The 23,408-nt window shown below is 34.9% G+C and overlaps 1 protein-coding gene and 1 long non-coding RNA gene across 3 annotated transcripts in view; one reads left to right on the top strand and one right to left on the bottom strand.

The window, feature by feature from the left end:
- LOC118191077 (insulin-like peptide receptor) overlaps positions 1-23,408 on the top strand; it is a 586,597-nt gene that overhangs the window by 351,133 nt on the left and 212,056 nt on the right. For both annotated transcript variants that reach the window (XM_085817406.1, XM_085817405.1), the window contains exon 3: positions 21,015-21,557. In XM_085817406.1, coding sequence (XP_085673532.1) covers positions 21,015-21,557 — 543 coding nt within the window. The remainder of the gene's footprint in view (positions 1-21,014; positions 21,558-23,408) is intronic.
- Positions 1-23,408, bottom strand: part of LOC146997344 (uncharacterized) — a 116,876-nt gene that overhangs the window by 37,684 nt on the left and 55,784 nt on the right. The gene's annotated exons all lie outside the window — the stretch shown is intronic.

Genomic DNA, 23,408 nt, shown 5'->3' with positions numbered 1-23,408 from the left:
AACCATTCTTTAAGTCTAACGTCGAAAAAACTTTTGCTTCACCCAAACGATCTAAAACCTCTTCTACTTGTGCCATAGGAAAAGAATCCTTAACTATTTTTTTATTTAACTGCCTGAAGTCAACACAAATCCGTGTCTTCCCCGATTTTTTTCTACACAAAACAATTGGCGAAGCATATTCTGAACACGACGGCTTTATATAATCCCATCCTTTAACCATTCATCTATTTGATTATCAACAATTTTTTGATCAGCAAAAGGAATTCTCCTCAAAAGCTGAGAAACTGGAATATCATCTTTTAATATTACTTTCATTTTTAAGTCTGCACTGCGCGGCTTTTCTAACGGTTTATACTCATTAATAAGAGTGGAAACAATATTGCGTAATCCTTCATCTTTAATATGCCATAAATCTATTTCGCTGTCTCCCTCAATGGCTGCAGAAATAAAAGACAAAAAATTCCTTTCCGAAGAGACGGAATCATTTTCATATTGCGTAATCATCACCTGGTCACAACAGATCATTTTTAGACAGGAAGGAGGGAAAATACAGTCTGTTATCAATTCATCAACCGTCGCTGCTTCTATCTCTTTTTGTTTTTTGCTTTCGCATAAAGAAAAAATAAACTTAGCCGTTTCCGCTTTAACCACGTGACCAAACGAACTTTTTGAGTTCTATACATCCAGTTGATAATTTATTCGGAAAAAGGAATTTCTTTACAACTATCAATTCACTTCCAGAATCTATTAAACATTCTACTTTCTTACCATCAATCAACAGTTCAATAAATTCTAACTTATTTCTAGCTGCATTATCCGATTCAATCTCTAACCCAGATACCTTTTTTGGAGACAAACTTTCCTCCTTTCCTAACCGTTTGGGACAATTTCTCGCAAAGTGAAATAATTCCCCTTTACTCCCACAAACATAGCAAATACGTTCTGGTTTACTACTACCCTGATTTACAAACTTCCCTGAATCCTTGAAATTGCTCTGAGCTTTTCTAAGATTGTTTTTGGAAAAATTAAGCTTTTTATTTTCTGGAGTTTCGATTCGCGTGTTATTGGTATCAATTAAAGATTTACCCCTGGATGAATAAAATAAATCACATTCTCTTCCCAATTGATTAGGTGGGAACCAACTTTGACCCTCCCGAACACTAATATGTTCCTTTGTTTTAGAATCCAGAGTTTCATACAACTTATCAGATACAATGAGATCACACAAAGTCATCTACCTCTCTTAACTTGCAATAATAATTGAAAGTTGCACTGAGTCGAGACGCAAACTGAACATGCGATTCAGATAAATGTCTCTGTGCATTTTTAAAATTGTTCAAACATTCACGCGGTGTTGGCTGAAATTCTTTCAAGATTAGAGTTTTTAATTTATCATAATCCGCGATTTCTTGTTCAGAAACATACGTTAGAACATTATTACATTTATCACCTAATATATTAATCAACACTTCTGATTTTAACTCCACTGGTACACTTTTAGTAGTAAAAGCTTTCTCAAGTGACTGAAAAAACAAATGCATAGCTTCCGGTTTCTGAGGTACAGCTATAGTTAGTGTTTTGACGCTTTTAATAATATCTTCAACACTAGTCTGCGCGTTTCTTCTATCACTCGATAATGATTGTGATTTTAAACTTTCTAATTCAATCTGCTTCTCAATTTGAGCTAATTTAAGACGTTCGATCTCTAACAAATAGTGTTCATTACTTGTTTTAGGCGTCCGATCGTCTGCGATCGACTTGACGACGCCACGAACAAATTCAACGTTCGTTTTGAAAACATCAGAATTTTCGATAATTTTTCTAATGTCAGCTTTTTTAGCATTTTCTGGAACAGTCTGTCCAATTTGTTCCGCAATTACTATTAAATCACTTTTCTTTAAATTATTTAGGAAACTCATTTTAAAAACGAAACGAAAGTATCACTATCTTCAAAAAAGAAATAAAACAAAGTTTTCACAGTACCTTCTCTGAAGTATCCAAATATCTCGGACAGGCCCCCAGATTTTCTGTAGTGGGGGAGTTGAAGATGCTAAATAACAATTCCAACGTTGTTTTCCACACCACAGAACATTTAATAAAGATAATCAGAAAAGGTACAAATTAGATTAAATACAAGTGCCGTTTGATACAAACAGGATTCTGTATAGTTTTACCAGTCTTATCACATAACCGATTAGTGCTTACTCGCACTTGCTAATGTTATAAAGTCAATTTACCACCTTCGCGTGGAAAACTACAGTTCCTTATTCTACACCTTCGCGTGTAGACAAGACATCTCACCACCTTCGCGTGGGATAGCAAAAGAGTCTCTGTCATACTCCTCTTTCACCTCGCTGCTGGCGCATCGGTGAGGCCCTCTGGTGGTTGTGTCGCAGTTCCAGATAGTACACATATATATATATATATTTAATTTACAAGGGAAAAAGGAACAAAAATATAAACAATTTCTTGGTTTTATATAAGCATTTCTGCACATTTACAATTTTCATTTTTTTAACTGTCTAGTTATATCAAAATACATGATTTAGTAAAATATAATTCAAATAATTTAAGGTATTTTAGATCAAATACTAACTTTTCAATAAATTTTTTCATGCAAGTCTAATAATCAACATAACTATCAAGTTTTGACTTCGAAAATTATGTTTAGAGTAACCTGAAGCTGCAGTAAATAGTAATAAATTTATTCAAAAACTGAAAGTAAAGCATTCTTACTTTATTTTCTTTCTTTTTTTTTTCCTTTTAAAACAACAAAATCAAACAAACAAAAAAGAAATGCATTTATGAAAGGACTTACTTATTATTCAAGAAAGGATATATTTCAGTAATTACAAGTGCATGAAAATTCAGTAGATTTGGGACAAAGTACCTGTGTTTCTATTGCATAAAATTTCCTGTTTTAATAGCACAATATCTTTGAGTTAAAGATTATATATTAAAGCAAATTTATAAAACTAAATTCAAAAATAAGAAATTAAATTATTTTTAGGGAAAATACTAAGCAAATAAAAAAATTTTGAATTTCATAAATAAATGAAAGTTACATGTTTTATTTTTTGGCATAAGGTAGATAATATTTCCAGAACAGATTTCTGAACAATTAGTCATGTTAATATTGCCTTCCTTTTTCCATTAAAAGCTATTTCCTGCTTAATTACAGTATGCTTTAAGATAAATATTAAAACGTTTGAGTAAAAATAATATAACTATAAAAAGGTGAGACACACACAAACAGTAAGAAACAGACTAGTGCAAAATTTTTTCAATTTATTGATTTGGTATTCTATGTCATTAACAGTACCAAATCCTGAAAATGAATCATTAGGCACGTACACAAAAGAACAACACGTGGAAAATCACATTTCCTACACAAACGCTATTTATAACATTTTATATAGGTGAAGAAAGTACGAGTATTAAACACTGAAAATATAAAATATTCACTTACTTTCTTCAAATAATTAGTAACATCGTTGGATTCAGTCACAAACGCCAATCCACGAACAAACAGTATTCTTTGGGACTTTACCGTTCTTTTGTACCGCCATTGCTGACTTCACAAATATCCCGCCACAACCGGAAGTAGAAAGTGTCTGCTTTGCCATTGGTCAGTGACCAAGAATTGCAACGCTTTTTTTTTTTTCTTTATAATTAAACATATTAAGAAAGAAGAATATCCGCATTGTCTGCTCTCAGAGAAGCGGCAAGATGACAGGCCATAGTTTGGGAATTCCATCCATTCGCTTCCGCCACTATAGAAAATTGTGTCTTATATACTTGCCATGAAGGTCTTCCCATCATAAGTGGATAACTTCAGAGAGGGACGAGCAGGCATGGGTAAAAATTTGAAACCATTACAATTGCTCCATGCCGTCGCTACGAACTTAAGTCATTTGTGTCTGGCGCTGTATGTCTTTGCCTAGGCTTTACGTAATCAAATTAAAATCTAATGAAACTAAACTTTTACGATTCTGAAATTGAACTCGTTCGTTCAAGAAAGACATAGTGGAATCGCATTTATATTCTAGAAAAAGTTCTTAGTACGCTTTCTTTAACTGTCTGCATTTTAAAACTGTGCAGCCTCATTTTTTTAGATTTATAATATTAATTTGTCGAGTATGATACCAGAATCGTTTTCATTTTAAAGAGCTCAAAGACGAAATGGTGGTCAATATGTAACATCCTGAATAGTGGAGATCAAAACAACCAGTCTAATTTTCGTATGTGCCGCCCAGACGGGAAAAGCTGTTAATGCCTCTGAATGCCGTACCGAAGGACCCGAGTTTGAATCGGGGAGAAGGCATGGATGTAATTTGTCTGTCCTATCAATGGGAAGCAACGGTGGCCCACCTATTACGAACCTCCGTAATAAAGAGACCGCCGCTCTTGGCCTTTGGAGTGGCCAACACCTATAAACAGCTAGAGCCTTACTGGGTAGGCAGAAACCTCACATAAATGTTAATATGTATTCTGCCTTTATATTAACTAATCCGCAAATGAGCAAATGTGAAGTTCGGTTGTCGTAATTAGCATTATCATAATGAGGCTATGTAATTTTTAAGAAAAATTTTGACTTTTTTAAGTTGACTGTATGCTAATCTAATTAAGGTATATTTAAAACATTCGTAAAAGTATTAACTAATTATACGAGCTAAAGCATAAAAACTAAAAATTAAGCCGTAAAGGGCAGACTAGCCCAATTCGAACTTCATTAAGGTACATCAGGGGAAATATTTTTTAATGAATTTCGAACTAAGCGAACTCCATAACGCCTTTCGCCGAAATAGACAATTGAAACTGTACGCGACACATTTTTCAATTAATTAAATAAACTTTGTCAGAATCGTGAGTCTCAATTCTCTGTTCCAATTTCCCGACGCGTCCGCTTGAAGAAACACATTAAGATGTAATAAGGATAATAAATAATGGAATGGAAATACCGATGTACAAAATAAAATAAATAGCGATATGCTATTAGTCAAAATATACAAGATCTTATGGGTGGACTTGCTAGCTTAAAGAGTTAATACTTTGTAAAAGTACCGAAAATTAATTTAAATTTTATATTGAAATGATAATAAAACAGAAGAATTGAAGCAAGGGTCTTGCCAAAACCAAAAATTTTTTAAGAGAAAAAATATATTGTTAAAAACCAGACCTAGAGATACGCCGTCTTCTTCGGCAAACGATAAAACTCGAAAAGGGGGGGGGGCAGTCCTAAGCATTCATACTGCTTACCAACTGGCAGGATGACGTAGAAAGATGGGAAACGTACTAGGAAAGAGCCAATGAAAAGTGACTGACCGTTGGCAAAAACCTAACTCAGTGCAAAGGGGAAAAAATGTGTCGAAATATGCGAAAAAGGTTCAAAATGGCTTCTTGCATTAGGAGTTTGAAGAAAATTGGACTGGGTGAAAGAAAAAATGGCTAATTCAACAAAATGTTATCTAAAATGGCCACAAAAGTCAGCAGAAATAATGAAAAATACCTATTTGTTAATTAAAGTAGTAATTCTTCAAGCTAGAAGGCGTTCAAGCTGTCAGAAACGAAATGGCCCATAAGTTAATGACAGGAAAGAATTGGCCCGCAAATGTTTAAAATCTATTTAAGAATAGACTTAAAAGTATTGTGCTAAATTTTAAGAGTAAAAATAGACGCTGTGATAGGAACTATTTGTACATTTATACATTAGATCTTCTGTATCAGCCATCCACTTTACACCGTCCTATACGGCTTTAAGCATAAAATTTCATTATCTAACTCAAAAAATCTAAAAAATAATAAGGTTAATGCCAGCTTTTTTTAACGTATTTTTAATTACTTTTTTAGGAATTAGGTTATTTTTCAGTATGGTTACAAAGTATAGTACTTCTTCTTGAAGGTGTTTTGTTGTATTGCAGATTCTTTTAATTCTAAGCAGCTGTGAGTAAATTGTATTGAGGATGACTCTATTTGAAATATTTGAATTCCAGTTGGTTAATTTAAGTGTTGTAAAGTTGAATTCTCTTCGTATATATCATAGATTTTCAGAAAATTGTAATCTATAATATGCAAATCAAGGTAGACAATATCATGTTGCACGGTATTTGTAGTGTTAAGTTTTAGGCATGAAGGGTAGATATTTGCATTTTCAATCTTGTTGAAGTTGTTGAAGGCTATTACATCATCAATATATCGAAAGATGTGTTGGTAAAATTTATGATCTTCATTTTTGAGTGAACCTATAAAAGTCAGTTCTTTTGTAAAAAGGATAATTCACAGATACCACTTGAAAAATTACCTTCCATAGGAATTCCTTGTATTTGTTTAAATATGTTGTTATTGAATTGAATATAATTATTGAAAAGTACGCTTGAAAGAAAAAGTTGCCTTTTTTCAACATTTAATATTGTAGAAATTTGGGGAAACAATTTAGGAAGAGCAAGCAAACTTCTTTAATTTTCTTCAAGTGGCAAAGTAGTCTAGAGGTTTCTTAAGTCGTAGCATTGGATATGTTCTATTTTAAGTGTATTTAAGGTTATTAGGATTTGTTCGTTGCTTGAAATCATCCAGTTGCAATGTAGATCTTTAAAATCATAATTATTCATGAAGTCACGTATGAGATGAAGTTTTTGTGCAAAGAGATAGTCTATTTCCTTTAAATAACTTTTGGCACTATTGGCAATGAACCTAAATTTGATCGGAGTCTTATGAAATTTTGGAAGTGCATATAGATTAGCAAATCTGTTATTATATTTGCGAGGACGGATTTTTAAGTTTTTTATGAAGTGCATTAAATTTATTGAGAAGAATCTTAGTGCTGGTAGTGATTTTTTGATAGGTGCAAGCGCTATTCAATTCTTTAGGCAGAAGGTCGAAATAAAACTTTTTTCAAATGACACTAAAATTGTTGCTAGCTTTGTCAATCCTTGTGACGATAAAGTTATCTTGCTGTCTCTGAATAAGAGTTTCTAGACGCCTTTTATTGTGTAAATAATTGAAATTGGGTAACTTGAAAAGCATAAGCTGAAATTATTTAATTAGTGCAGCTTTCCATTCTAGAAAAGTAGTCGTAGGCAAGTTGGTCCTATTACTAGCTAAAATTATAAATTTATCAAGATCATTACTGAATTGTTTAAGGCAAAAGTATTGATTAATACTGAAAGTTGGACGACGTTTGCTGCATAATTTCACGCAATTGCACATCTTCAATGATATTGAGATCTCCTGTGACAATATGCTGGTGAAACGGATCTACATATTTATTGTAAACAGGAAGCTTGCAATTACAAATGCTATCGTCTGTTACATTGTGGTGGTTAATAATTAGCTGACCTAAGGTCTTTTCAAATTTAAAACAGGGCTTGACCTGAAGTAGTTGGTCATGGAGCAATTGTTGACATTTTTTAAAAATGCTTGGAATATATACATATATATATAAGTAATTGATGTACTCTATTCAATAGATAATGTTTATGAACATTTGTACCCATATTATAATTAATGAGAGGTGTTTCTTATCCATATACATGAGCCTGTACTTAAACTTTTAGAAAATAATACACAAGATATTCCTGCATAAAAGTACTCTAACGAACTAAACATTATGACAATCCCCGCATTTTCAGTGAACTCGTCTGGATGACGTGGACTGCACGTGATTGAGTGGGAATGACATTTAATTGCTGCTGGAGAAGTTAAGGAATCATGCTCGCAATTACTTTTGCGAGTGATAGAAAAGGTTGCTCAGATAGGAGGCTAAGTGAAAATTGATAGAGGCCAAATTGTGATGGCCCGAAGACTCGGAACTAGCATCTCCGAAACTGCACGTCTGGTAGGTTGTTCATGATCTGCTATGCGAAGTGCATAAATCTTCGTGAAAGCAGCAGTAACCGCCAAGGTGCTGGACGTCCCCGCGTCATCAAAGAAAAAGGGCATCGGAGACTATCCCGCTTGGTATAGCAAAATCGGCGCCAAACAGTGACTGCGGATCAGTTGTATCCTTACATGGCAACTGTCTTCCCAACTGGAAATAAAATATTCCATTAGGACATTGCCCCATGTTACAAGCTTCGAATTGCATTCTAGTGGTTTGACGAAAGTAAGGATGAATTCCAATTTAATATCCTGGCACCTAACTCGTCGGATTTTAACCCGATATACCGCATTTGGGATGTCATGGAGCGGTAGCTCAGAGCACAGGCACCACCATGTCGGAATGTCTCGACTTTGTATGACCGCTGCTTAAACATTTGGTACAACCTGTCTCTAAGTCATCCACCAAGAATTTACGGCGTTCATACCAACGCGAGTTGTAGCTGTTTTGTGGGCCAAAGCTCGCCCAAAAGTGTTATTGAGATGGTCATAATGTTTTGGCTCTTCAGTGTAACTCATTTTACTGTTTTTTAGAATGAAGTAGGATCCCCGTATCTGTCATTTACAGCCGATCCGGGATGCAGTATTTTCTAAGTTAGTATCAACGATATTTAGCATAACGAAATAACGGCTCAAACATACAAAATTCTCTGTGTTCACGCACCTGCGTGCTTAGTCGTCATAAATTTGTTGAGAGAATTGCAGCTGTCAGTGGTCAGGCAATATTTAACTTACTTCTCCTTATCCACAATTATCTATTATCCTACGCTGATCTTTTTTAGTATTTTTCGTATTTTCATTAGTGCCATTTTTATCGCAACTTCCGGGCTCGTAAATTTCTTATTTACCGCACTAATGGTCTCGAAACGTAAGAACAGTAAATGATATTAGGGCTTAAAATTTACTTGTTGGGTGCTATTACAGCGGGATATGTACAATACGGAACCTGCATCTCAGTTGTCTTTTGCGACAGTCAAAATCCGTTATTTTCATAGCTATCTGAGTGAGAAAAACTCTCTTACCGTAGCTTGTAATATCTTCAGTACTACAATGCACAATATATTTGTGTGCTAATGTTAATCGTACTGCGCAAAATTTATCAATAAAATTTAACTTATTTATGTATGTTACTCGAATATAGCGTACGCTCTTATCTGCAGCTGATCGTCGAATTGTTACTTGAGGATACGGGGTCAGTGCTGATGCATTCGCCTTTAGCTTCAGCAGAAGTCTTGATCAGTTTTTGAAACAGTTATACCATACAGAAATTTGTATTATAACAGAAACATTTGCCTGATTAACTTCCTTTGCTTCTTTTGGGTTCTTTAATGGTGACCACGCAATTTTTTTTCCTGCTTCAAAAGTAATTGATACTTAAAATGTAATGAGAGAGTGAAATTTAGTGAGTGATAGCGAGCGAGGCAGATACCTGCTAATTATGGATACTACTGTTTCAATTAAAGAAGCGAAGAAGCGCCAGAGTAGGGACAAGAGTAAGGTAAGTGTAGCACTGCTTCAGGAGAATAACTAGACGGGGCGCCAGAAAATTTAGAAATTCATTTTAAAGGAAGAAATTACGATTACTAGCCTTCAGCTCTGGAACACATTAAGAAGTATATAAAAAGTTTTATTTTACAAAAAATTAAGCTAGCTGAATTAAAAGAATCAATAACATCACTTTATTCTAAAAAATGCTGAGGAATGCTATGCTATAATGAAGCTATATATAAATCCAACATATATTCTAAGTCGCGCTCTTTCGAGACATAAAAACGCCATTTGAATTTCGTCAGTTGGCCCAGTAGAACGGGAGATATAGAACTTCTCCCCCCGCAGTGTCCATGGTCGCTATGTTGAGAGGTAGGGTACGAACTGCGCGAAATTTGATCGAAGATCCCCCCCATCTTATCTAATCCACGAACTTTTCCTGTACCCTCTTTCTAAGAACTTGAGTTCCCAAGAAGATGGGTGCTACAAAAAGTCATTTATCGTTATTAATGGGACATTTTATTGAGACTGCAAGCCTCTATTTGCGTTAATCAATATTGTAAAAATTGTGCATACAAAACAAATACTAATTTAAAATTTGGCGTGTGCTAAAGTAAAAATGAATTTCTTTTACATTCATTTTAAAGTTTTATGATGCTTAAAAGAAAAATGAACCGGATCTTTTTTATTTTCTGTAAGAATTAAAAACTTTCCAAGTTGTAGATTTTAGCTGCTGATATATATACTAAAGAAATATCGATTATATTATCTCCTAATATTAATTTTAGTAGAAATCAAATATCGGATTTGTACCGCAACTTAAATAAGTTTCTTCTTTTCTAGATAAATATTAAAAAAATGTTCTTAGATAGCAGTATGGGTTTAACTTTCAAATTTACCATTTTAAGTAAACAGTTCTAATTTAATTAAAAAAAATTCTCTTTATTAAATCTAAAAATTGGATTACTTAAGTGGTTCTAAATTCACACTAATATTATTGCAATAAACGCCATATTAAGCTTTCCATTTTTAATCATTGAAGTTATTTTAAGGTTCTTTAACTTTCTTACAAATTCCATATTTTAATACTAGAAATGATTAAATATTTGTTCTGTTCTCCAGTTACTCTGCCTGGTGTACTTTAGCATGCATTTAATTTTTAATACACATTTAATTAATAAATTGGTAATTATGACCATCTGCAGAATTTTCATAATTAACCAAAAAAAAAATCGAACTTCCTTATATTAATATATTGGGATTTTGAGTTCCCTTTTAATCCATTACTTTTTCACATATTGTTGCACTGTATTCAAGTTTTCATGTATGTAAAATTTATATTTTTTGTATTGTATTTATATTTATGCCAATTTATATTTAAATGATAATTTTTGCAAATTCTTGCATCTAACTCCAGTTAACAGAAGATGTTTTTAACATCTTGGTAAAGCTTAAACTTCAGCATGCAGCTTATTTTCTAACCTAGTTTCAGGCTGAATTATTTGTAAAATTAATTATTTGAAATTAACAAAGATGGTCGCTAAATCACGCTAATAATATTTCTAACTGTTGTTATTTATAATGCAACGAGTTCATGTGATTTATAATATAATTCATTTATAATTTTTTCAGCAGTATTGAAATTAATAGCAGATATTGATAATGCTATACATTTAGATTCCATTGATTTAGCTTGCCGTTGCCTTCTTCACTGATGCTTTTATGCTACATTCCTAATATTTCATAATAGCATACAGATAAGTTTAACTCATTTACCAAACATGTAAATCTCTAATTCAGCCCACTTTTGTTCTTATCTGTGCTGTATCTTCTATTTTCCTTAATATATTGTTCAGCCTAAATTCAAAAGGTCTTATGATCAAGCGGAAAAGTCACTAAACATTAGTAGTTCGACTCGAGTTTCCAATCCCAGAGATCTCCCAGCTCTTTCTTTCTTGCTACTTATTTACTGTGTAAAAATGTACCTTAAAACTTTCAGTTCATGAAGTAAAAATACTTTTTAATTTATTCTTTAAAAATATGGCAAAAATTTTCACCTTGGCGTACCTTTTTCCAAATCACTCTAATAAGAAAAAATAAGGAAAGAAATTAACTCGTTTTCGGTAATTGATTCCTCGATGCAAATTATATGTAACTTTTTCCAAAAGCATAGAGTTTATATGGATATCAATAAATTAAGGATTATTTCTCCATCTAATTTTCTTAACAAGTTTATTCCAGAATGGCAACTTTGCATACCTTCTGACAAGCAGTTATATTTTTAACCACTATAATTTTAATTCCTGTTGACTATCAGTACATTATTCATTTGTTTCACAAGTGGAAATGTTTATTTTAAACGCAAATCTACGTAAAATAGCAATAAAACTTCAGTTATGCGTATTAATTTACAGTGCAATATAAATTTTATTCAAAGATTACAGGTTTTATTTATTTTTATTCGTTTTTGTCAAAGAATAAATACGTTCAGTTACAGATTTTTGCAGTAAGAATAATCTCTTTGTTTGCGAATATATTCATGTGTTAACAACTTTTTTTCACAGTTGAAAATGAAAAAGAAATAAAAATCTGATATGGACACCATATGACTTCGTTGTACGGCATATTAAATTATGCATCATTTAAACTTATTTCCTCGAACTTCTTTAGAGATATTTCTCATTCAATTAATTCAGTTCTCACTTCGCAACAAGGCAAAAACACATAAAAACTTGAAACACACCTTCATTAAAAATTGAAAAATATAGAGAAATAATAAAACACCAAATAAAGCAATTAAAAAAACACAAATTTTTACAATTAAAATTAGATTTTCTACACAAAAACAAGCAGTTCTGCCAGCGGGCAAGAAGGCAGACTTTTCGCTGCACAAAACTGAACGTTTATTTTTGGTTCCACTTGGCAAAAAGACACTGACCTGGTGCAGAAATTGACTTTATTCATTATTCTGCTAAGTTTTAAATGTAAACAAATAACTGCTCCTTTACGCTTAGGCGCACTTAAACAACTTTTAAATTGTTGATAATTCTAGAATTATTGCATGCAGATTGACTGAAGGCATAAAAACCTTAACCGGAACTTAAAAATAATATGATTCAATCACTTCTAAAGGGGGGCGTTAATGTACGATTAACCAAGATCTAAGAATAAAAAAGCTGAGTTTACAGAGTCGAGTAACAGAGTAGGTATATATACAGGGTGTTTCATAGATCATGGGACAAACTTGGAGGGGTGGTGGAGCGTACTAAAACGTGCATTTTTTTATAGGAATGTAGGGTCTAAAGTGACAGGTTAAGGTAGGAACGCAAGAAATTACACGAGAGAAAAATGTGTTTATGTACAAAATCAACGCAAAGTGCTTCTTTATAGCAATACAGTATTCACAATAAATGTTCAAAATTGCGACCACCAGCAGTAATACATGCTTGGTAACGTCGCAGAAGGGATTGACGAATATTTTGAAAAACGACAGGCATTTCGCGCACGCTTGCAGCCGCAATGGATAGTCTTGCAACGAGGTCCTCTAGTGAGTCAACGGGAATCTCGTAAATGATGCTCTTCAGATGACCCCATAAAAAAATCCAAGCTGGATAAATCTGGCGAACGGGGTGGCCATCGATCGGGTTCACCACGTCCAATCCATTGCCCCGGAAATGTCCCATCCAAGTAATTGTGGACCCGCACGTGGTTATGAGCTGGTGCACCATCATGTTGAAACCATATGCGATCACGAACGACAGCCGGAACATCCAGCAATTCCGGTAGCACCTCTTGTAGAAAAATATGATAACATAAGCCACTTGTACGTGCAGGTAAGAGGTATGGGCCTATGAGGTAGTCGTTAAAAATACCTTCCCACACATTCACGGAGAAGCAGGTTTGGAATGCATGTGGACTTGTGGATTATGAGTTGCCCACACGTGCATGTTGTGGCTATTGAAGATGCCGTCCTGTGAGAAGGTTGCCTCGTCCGTGAATAGCACATCCGGTGAGAAATCCTCTTGCGCCGCACACTGCTGCAAGAACCAATGACAAAAATGAACTCGAAGTGGGTAATCTGTCTCTTGCAAGGCTTGGGCTCTCTGCAAATGGTATGGGTGCAAATCATTTTCATGCAATACTCTCCAAACGGTGGAATGACTTAGCTGCAGACGACGTGCAATAGCTCTTTTACTTGTCTGAGGTGATTCATGCACAATGTTCAAGATGGATTCTTTAATGCGAGATTGTCGTGCACTTCTTTATCCACTCCTAGTGTTAGAGGGGGCCCACCAGCGGCGGAGCGGTAAAAGTCGCTGAACACTGGTAGTTCGATCCGAGGTTCGAATCCCGCGAACAGGCTAGCTGCATGGGCGTTTTCGTGGTTTTCCCCATGTGTAACGTGTATACGAGCCAGTTTCCCTTAGAAAGTCCTCCACGAAGGCACCCCCCCTTAGGCAGATAGCCCTCGTGTGCTTTGCCATAATTAAATACACCATCTAGTGTCAGAGGTGGCTTTAAATGACCCGTTTTCACACAGAGACCGATGCAACCTCTCGAACATTGTGTACTTCGGCATACGCCTTTTCGGAAACCGTTCCTGGTACAACCGTAGCGCTGCTCTGCCGTTCCCATTAGCAGCACCATACATGAGATGCATAGCGGCTGAGCTTTTTCCCTGTGCGTAAACTCACACATCACGCTCGACATCAGAGTTGCGAATGATCCTCTGATGCATCGGATCGTGGTTTGTCTGGCTCACTACCGCCAGATTCTTTGCTACCGCCCTCTACTGCTGCATTGCCAGCCAATCACAGCTGTAGTTCCTATTACTGTTAGTGTTCCCTTTTTTTGAACATTTATTGTGAATACTGTATTGCTGCAAAGAAGCATTCTGCGTTGATTTTGTACATAAACACATTTTCCTCTCGTTTTTTTTTTTTTTTTTTTTCGTTCCTGCCTTAACCCGTCACTTAAGACCCTACATTCCTATACAAAAAATGCATGTTTTAGTACGCTTCACCACCCCTCCAAGTTTTCTCCGTGATCTATGAAACATGATCTATGTATGTATACTGCCGATTGCAACCGAAAAGGGAGGCGCACAACTGCATTTCATAGCAGTCCCACGTACAAAATTTTAACATTCTGAGGCTACTCATTTTTAAGTTATGCGAGATACATATATACGTACAAAAGGACGGGTGCCCCCCCCCCGAAAAAAAACTCTTCTGAATTCATTTTTTAATACCTTGGGGAGAAAACATACAGATGCCACGTAAAAGCATTGTTCAGATGGATTCGAGAGCGGTCACAATGGATATATTCTTTGAAATATGATACTCGAAATTTTTCGCGATTACAATAGTACTTCCCTTATTTCGTATAAGGAAGTAAAGGTTTTGTGTGCTGCCGCTGAGCTCAAAATCTGCTAATCTGTTGTTACAATCACTCTTACTAACCTCCCCTTTTTTTTTTCTTTTTAGCTTTATTTTGCTTCGCACTTAGGCCATATATAATTTAACAGCAAAATTACAAATATTTTAAAAGCAGCATGCCAGTATACGTTTAGAATTCCCGATGCAGCGTTAAGTATTGGCATAAAATTTTTCTGTTTTATTCAGTATTTTCTTAATTTATCGTATCTATGATCAGTTTTCTTACTAAGATGGATTGTACAGAACTTTTTTTTTTTTTTTTTTTTTTTTTGTCTTTTTGCTCTAAGCGTTTTTCGTGTTTATTTTATACATTAAATATCTCGTTCTTGGCGCTTACGCCGCATAAAAATCGATTCAGCAGAAAAATCACAAAATGTTCAAAAATAGCTTATCTTTCAAATTTACGACAGATAGTCTCGCGCGCTGGAAATAATTTTGTTTTTCGTACAATGTGGCAATTGCTTGCTTTGAAATAGTTGAGTTTGTCAATCGAAAATTCGTTAACGTTTTACAAAATATGAAACACCTCATATAACAAATTCGAAATTCAAACTTCGGTCTTCTAGATGCCCACATTGGTTCAAAACGTCCCTTTGGACATTTTTATTTATTATTTTGATATGGTTCTTTTATACCTAATTATAATAGTTAGGTGTAAAGGAACTTACTTAGCGTATAGCAAATATATATATATATATATATACATCTTTCTTTAGTGATATTTCTTTTGCATAAGCATTTGCCATTTAAAATTTTAGAAAATTTCTTCCAAAAGAATAAATAATAAGTGATTCAGCATTTGTACAGCCATATTTGATCTCTAAGTTTTAAATAATACCTGATTGTTTCATTGCGAAGATTTTGCTGTAGAACAGAGTTTTCTTCTAAATACCAAAAATTTGTTAAAGGAGAACATAAAATTTTGTGATGCGTATTTAAATTTTACTAATGCCGCCTTGTTAGGAAAACTGAAAAAAGTCGCGCACATTGTATAAAAGAATTTTATTAGAAAAAACTAAAATGAATTAAACAACAGACTTTAATTAAATTAAAAGAGGGATTCTACTTAGAAACAATTTCGAATGTGAGTTTCTTTCCTTCAATACATGTACGAACGCGATTTATCAAATTTAAAACTATCTCTATCGATGTACAAACTTCCCCCTTCTTTTTTTTTTAGCCCAAAGGGGCAATTTGACCAGAAGGACTATTAATTTCGCTTTGGCATTTTGTGTCGGTTCACTATAAATGTCCGTTACGTTTTCAAATTGTTGCCAACAAATATTAGAGCCCTGCATTATATTTAAAGGAATTAAATAATAAAGAATCTGCATAAATGTATGTTTCTGTCATTGTAATAAAACAGCGGTACCTAGAGCTATCATATTTGGAATAACATATGTCTCCTCCCAGATATGGGCATCTGGAAGGCCCAATTTGGAATTTGTTGTATTATCTATTTTATATTTTGTCAAAAAGAATTTTTTATTAACAAACTCATCGATTTCAAAGTGAACAATGGTAACACTGTACGGGGGGGGGTAGAAAAAATTATCTCCAAGCCATGAGACTGTGTATCGAAAATTCTAAAGATATGCTTTTTTAAATAATTTGTGACATTGCTGTTGAATTGAATTTTATGGTTTAAGTGCGAAGAACTTGATATTTAACAAGTAAAAGTAACAAGCAAAACGTTAAAAAACGCCCCTTTGGCTGTAATACAAAATCTGAAAGCTTTCAGTTCAGTTTTTTTTTAAATTTAATTTCAGTTTTTTCTTTGAGTTTATGAATTGCTCGCATAAATGCGGATTTTAGGCGAAATCGCCTAAAGAGGTCAGTGGACCGTGGGGACCAGGATCCTTTCAGAAGAGACCCACTAGTAGCCAAGCGGTAAAGTCGCTGAACACTGGTTGTTCGGTTCTGTGAACGGACTGGTTTCATAGGCGTTTTCAAGGTGTTTTTCTATGTGTAACGTGCATATGAGCCAGTTTCCCTTAGAAAGCCCTCCACGAAGGGATTCATCCCCTTAGGCAGATAGCCATTGAATGCATTCCCGTAATTAAATAAACCAAACCAACCTTTCAAAAAGAGATGATCAGCAAAATATTGTGAAAAACGACATTGTCTCATCAGACTTATGTCAAGTTGCTTAATCCTTCTGAAACCAACAGAAGCGCTTGTCCTTCTGTATGTAATAAACTACTGGGTTATGTTATTTAATGCGTGTTCTTGGGGAAAAAAAGGAAAATAAAAATAAATAAAAATAAAAGACCCGCTGTCTGGAAGAATGTAGAGGTCTGTCTTGAAACGCATGCGAATTTTCTGTTTCGTCTTCGTGTGGTTTGGCTTTTGACATAACTGCTTATATGAAACGAAGCTGCATTCGTAAAAAACAAAGAATATAGTTTTTCTGTTCCATTGGTGTAAATAAACAATGACGCACAACTGCTTGAGCTGCTCAATCGCTTTCAGTTTTTTTTGAACAACACGAACACAATTAAGATGAATGTTCAGCTTTTTCAGTGCCTTTTATGCACTCCCATATAACTTTTATCGTTGTTTCAGTTTTCTCACATTCTTTTTTGGTGACTGCAACATTTTACTCCTGACTTCCATTTTGTCGTTCCTAGCTATTTTACTCCTGACTTTCATTCATTTATTTTATCCGAACTCTGAAGAGATTCCACTTCTTTCTCATGATGAACGCTTCCGTTTTCTCGAAATCAGTTTACCTAGTGGAAAATCGTTGTCTTCTTAGGCTCACAAACATTTGAGAAGACCTGTTTAAACGTTTCTCCAAATTTTCCGTAAGAATACGTTGCAAAGTAATAAAAATTCATTCTATTTGAGAAAAACTCATCTCTGTCTAACATCAACAAAAAGTCTTAAAGCTTATAGAGTTTTACTTGCTTTGGGAGCATAAACTAGATCCAAACAAAGCATAAACTAGAATAGAGGTAGAGCGAATTACCTCTGTGTGTGATGTAACAAGAGAGATCTTGAAAAGGTGTAGAGAGACATTAGGTATTTTTTTGGAGCAAGAGAAAGTGAAAAATGAGCAACGCCTTCGCTGGGAATCGAACCACGGACCTCTAAAATGCGTGTGCAGCGTATATACCACCACATCACGAACGCATGCCAAGAAGGCGGGAGAAATACTTTATATACTCCCCCTTTTAAAGGGTGAATGGGGGTTTTTAGGGGACCCAGTCGCCAACTCCCGGGTGTGGAGAATCATCATCCGCCGCCCTTTTAGTTCGGGCACCAACCACTTCAGAGACATTAGGATTTTTTGAGAAGCAGGAGATGTGAACAATTAGCACCGCCTTTGCCGGGAATCGAACCACGGACCTCTGGAATACGCGCCCAGCGTGCAGACCACCACACCATGAAGGCATGCCAAGAAGGAGTGAGAAATACCTTATGAAGGTTTAAACATACATTTTTATTAAAACAGAACTTGAACATAAATGCACTTCTTGTGCTATCAAATTCATTCGCCATTTTCGTCGATGAAACTAATGTAACAGTCAAATTCAAGTAGACTAGTAGTCAAAGACTAACATTTAAATTTAAATCGAAGTTGGCTTAAAACTCTAATCGATGTAACAATTGAAATGTTCGTAGCAAAAATTGAAAAGCCAAATAATTAAAAATTTTTCTGAGATGGCACAACTGCAGGAACGGAGCCTCGAGAGGCAGAAACACGCTGTATCTCACAATCCAAAATTCTGAGCTTAACTACTATATAACTGATTTACATTCTGATGAGAAAACGGAAAAGAGAAGTTATAGTAAAGGCTGAAATTATAAATAACTTATTAGTTTCAAATAATAATTCTACAAGCTAGCAATATAAATTGTAATTGAAATTTCAGGTGACGCGCAAACTTGTAATGCTACATGGGTGTCATTCATTGAAACAGTGTGCAAGTACGAGCCATTTCCCTTTAGAAAATATTCCACGAAAGCATCCCTCCCTGTAAGCAGATATCTTTTCTGTGCTGTGACATATCCCAGTAACCGGATAACCACTGAAATTATTTTCCTTGAAATTTCTGGAATTTTTTAGTCTTGTTGCCCGAACTTTCGATCATCCATATTAAGAACTGTCCTTTCTACTTAATATTAAACAGATTTTCAAGTAGTGTAGTAATAATCTTTTTTGACATTTATCTACTAGCCTTTAGATTTGATCTGTTTGCGTGAGAATGTTTGGTCAGCATAAGTTGATACTCCAGCATATATTGTTATAATATGGAATGTTGTTCGCTTTAATTTTGTGCCCCCACCCTATATGTGTACTCGTATTATGAATAACCAGTATATTTTGTGGATTACCTACGTTTCAATAGCTCTATGATTATATTGCAAGAATACAGCACGTCTTTTTATGTTTCATTTAATGTGATTAATTTTTAAATGACAAGCAGGTGCCATTTCTTTCTAGAATACTGAGTGCAGTTGACAGTTTTTGATTTGTCAAAGATAGAAAATATGAGAAAACTGATTATGCGTGTCTATTTGAGCAAAATCATTAAATTATTATGTTATTTCGACTTCGTTTTCGAGAGAAGAGAATATTTTTAACTTTATGTAAAAAGCTGTACTAAATAAAAATATATACCTTGTTTATATAAAGCCTAAAATTTTGTGCAGATATTCCATAGTGCTGTACTTACAGAATCATGAGAAGGATGCTATCCCCTTTATGATTCTGTACGTACTGTATAAGATATTTCTCCCGCCGTCTTAGCGTGCTTTCGTGGTATGGTGGTCTGCACGCTTGACGCGTATTCCAGAGGTCCGTGGTTCGATTCCCGGCAAAGGCGTTGCTCATTTTTCATCTTTCATGCTTCCAATAATTCCTAATGTCTCTACAGTGGCGCCCGAACTAAAAGGGTGGTGGATGACGTTTCTCCACACCCAAGATTTGACGATTGGGTACCCTAAAACCTCAGTTTCCCTTTAAAAAGGGGGAGTATATAAGATATTTCTCCCGCCTTCTTAGCGTGCTTCCGTTGTGTAGTGGTCTGCATGCTGGGCACGTATTCCAGAGGTCCGTGGTTCGATTCCTGGCGAAGGCATTGCTCATTTTTCATCTCTCCTGCTTCCAAAAAATACCAAATGTCTCTACAGTGGCGCCCTAACTAAAAAAGGTGGTGGGTGACGATTCTCCGCCACAAGGATTTAGCGATTGGGTCCCCTAATCCCCAGTCGCTCTTTAAAAGGGGGAGTAAATTTATTTCTCCCGCCTTCTTAGCGTGCCTTCATGGTGTAGTTGTCTGCGCGCTTGGCGCGTATTCCAGATGTCCGTGGTTCAATTCCCGGCGAAGGCGTTGCTCATTTTTCAAGTCCCTTGCTTCCAAATAACCTAATAGGCTCTACAACTGTAATGTTTCCAGTGTTTATGCTTCAAGCGGTATTTAGTCTGTATGAAAAAATTCCCCTTGGGAAATTTATTCGCACGTACTACAGTGGTTTTATTACATATGTGTTTTTAGGCCTTTTTCTTGCTGTATATCTTAAAATGGTGTAAAAAACTTTTATATCAGCAATTCTTTGTAAGTCTTTAGTACGGTTTAAGTATTTCTATACAGATTATTTAAGTAAATTATTTTTAAGTAAGGTCCATTTGTGAATATTGTTTGAAATTTCGCGGAAGTGAGCGCTGGCTCTTGGCATTCTTTGCGAAGAATCTCGCATCACATTCACGACGTCTATCTATATGTTTCGTAGTGCGAAATTTAAATGTTTTTAGAAAATCAGACTACCTGCCACTGTAAAATAAGGTTAAACATATTGTTCTTAACAACAGGAAACTTGAAGGTTTATCGCTAAATATATGTATGGTGACGATGCAGTGATTAAAATGCGAAAATGGGTGAGCTTGTTCAGTAACAGTTCGAACATTCACTGAGAAGTTAAAACAACCATGAATAACTACACTAGCTATCATCACAGGTGGCAGAGTTCTTTGAGGAAGGTATGCAAGACTCGTTACGGTAAAAGTTTAAACGAACAAGTTAATTGTGTAGGAAAATAGAAAATTATATGTAAATTCACAAAATAAACTGTTTAATTTTTTTATTTATTTTGTTTTTTTATTTTAAAATGGACCTTACCATAAAAATAGCCCTTGTAAGAAGATTGCATTTGATTTTATTCTCTTCTTGAAAGGATTTTATATTATGTTCTTTTATTTTGTTACAGTTTGCAGAAATGTGGATATACGGAACAATGTGAGTAATTTTCAGAAACTTGAAAACTGCACTGTCATCGAAGGATATCTCCAAATTCTTCTTATTGACAAGGGAAGGACAGAGGATTATGATGGGCTTTCATTTCCGGACTTGGTTGAAATCACTGGTTATTTGCTTCTATACCGGGCATTTGGGATGAATTCGATCGGCAAGATCTTTCCAAATTTGGCTGTTATCAGAGGTAATAGTCTTTTTCATAACTATGCATTTGTCGTCAATGAGATGTACCAACTCCAAGAGATTGGACTTAGCCGATTGACAGACATTCTTCGAGGTTCTGTTCGAATTGAAAAAAATCCTGGCTTATGTTACGTGGATACAGTCGATTGGGATCTCATAGCTAAAGAGGGAAAAGGAGGCCATTATATCTCAGGAAACAAAAAGTGGGAGGAATGTCCCAATACCTGTCCTGATCATGATTTGTGCCCAAAAACAGTTCGGAATGATGCAAAAAGCATTAGCTTGTGCTGGAATTCTCATAATTGTCAGAAAAGTAAGTTTAAATTTATGTATTCCTATAGTGTCTTTAGTGTCATTTTTAAAAAAGTAAATATGTTCTCAATGTTATTTTCTACGCCTAATTATCTCATAAAATCATTCATAATTCCAATTTTATCGAAATGCAATGCGATATCATATTGTAAAACTAATGAAATATAGTATTAGGAAATAAAAATATAAAGTGTTCCTAGTTAAATTTTACTTCTGAAAAACTATTCAATGTGCTAAGTTGTCAGCAACATGCTAAAATTATCAAATCCCAATCAATGCCTGTATAGAATCTCATTTAAGAGATGCTAGGCCTGTAATGTAATCTTAGTTGCACTTTGTTGATTTTCTGTTCATGAAAGACTCATTAGAATTCTTAGAATTTCCAACAGATGAAAAATTCTAAATAGTGAACATCCTGTTCAGGGCGGATTAAAACTCTTAAAAACCTTAATCACTTAAAACATTTGTGGTGCCCACTTTCCTGGTCCCTGAGTGGCGCCCCATTTACTTGATGCTTTAAAAATGTACATATTTTGTTGAATGGGTAATTCGCTTCTGGTGTTTTCCATGATGCCGATTATTCATCGACGAATTATGTCTGGGACAACCGAATGAACGAATAGGTGGCGAAAACTGATGCGAGAGAGTGAATAAACTTTTATGTTATGCGTCGTCATATACCAAATGCGTATCCAACGTCTCTTTCTTTCTCTTATCATTCCATAATAAACAGCAGTTATTTACAATCAAATTTTGGTAATACGACATACTAATTTCTGTGTGTTCTGTAAATATAGTATGTCCATAAGACAGTGTCCCAAAGCATTGTAGGGTGTTGGTTCAAGGTCACAGTTAAAGAGAAACTCAAACAGTTTTATATAAGCGTATGCTGGAGTAACGTTTTGTTGTTTTCGCGTTTGTAGCGCCACGTAAGCAAAATGGCGACTCCTGAGCGTAAAGCGTTTTGTGTTCTACAGTTTGCTAAGAATGAATCTGTAATTTCAGTTCAGTATGCTTTTCGTTTAAATATTAATCGTGATTCTCTATGTGGCAAAAACATCCACTGATGGTATAGGTAATCCGAAACGACCGAATGTGTTCGTAAAGAGAAAAAGTACGGGACAACTAAAAAATGTCTGTGGATGATGTGCACCGTATCAGACCATACCGCTTACAGTTGGTACATGTTTTAAAGATAATGTACTATAGTGTACGCTTTAACTTTGCAAGTGAACTGTTTGAGAGGGAAGATGACTTTCTTGATCGTGTGATTTTCAGTAATGAGTCAAGTGTTCATCTGAATGAGAAGGTAAAGGCCCGTAATGTCCGTATCTGAGGGTCAAAACAACCTCATGAATTTGTTGAATACCAAAAAGATTCCCCAAAATTAAACGTTTCCTACACTGTGTCCTTACATCAAGTGTACGGACCCAAATGGCTGTTTCCCCAATTAGTAGAGGGTTCACCCATGAAAAAAACTTTATTTGGCAGGATCTTTATAAAAGAACGTGTCTACGTTCCGTCACTACCGAATGATTTTCCAGAGTTGAGACACAGAATTGATCAGGCTATTGTTTCCATTACTCTGGACTAGTTAACCAAAGTGTGGGAAGAATTAGACTATAGGTTGGATGTGTGCCGTATAACTTAAGGTGCTCATACTGAACATTTGTAAGAAAAACTAGATTAGTTTCCGTTAAATTTGCTATATGATTTGTTCTAAATAGTATAAATTAAATTGTTATAGTATACTATTGAAACTGGGACATTCTTTTATGGACAACTGTATAACTATGTTTCAGTTATTATTATTTTAATCTTATGTTGTGTTCGTAATTCTAACGACCACTAG

This window comes from Stegodyphus dumicola, chromosome 5, assembly GCF_044657685.1.
Source record: "Stegodyphus dumicola isolate Sdum_Otavi_A_Nest chromosome 5, ASM4465768v1".
NCBI classification, from domain to species: Eukaryota; Metazoa; Arthropoda; class Arachnida; order Araneae; family Eresidae; genus Stegodyphus; species Stegodyphus dumicola.
Note: the sequence above shows the minus strand (reverse complement) of the source record. Positions and strands in the feature narration are given on the sequence as shown.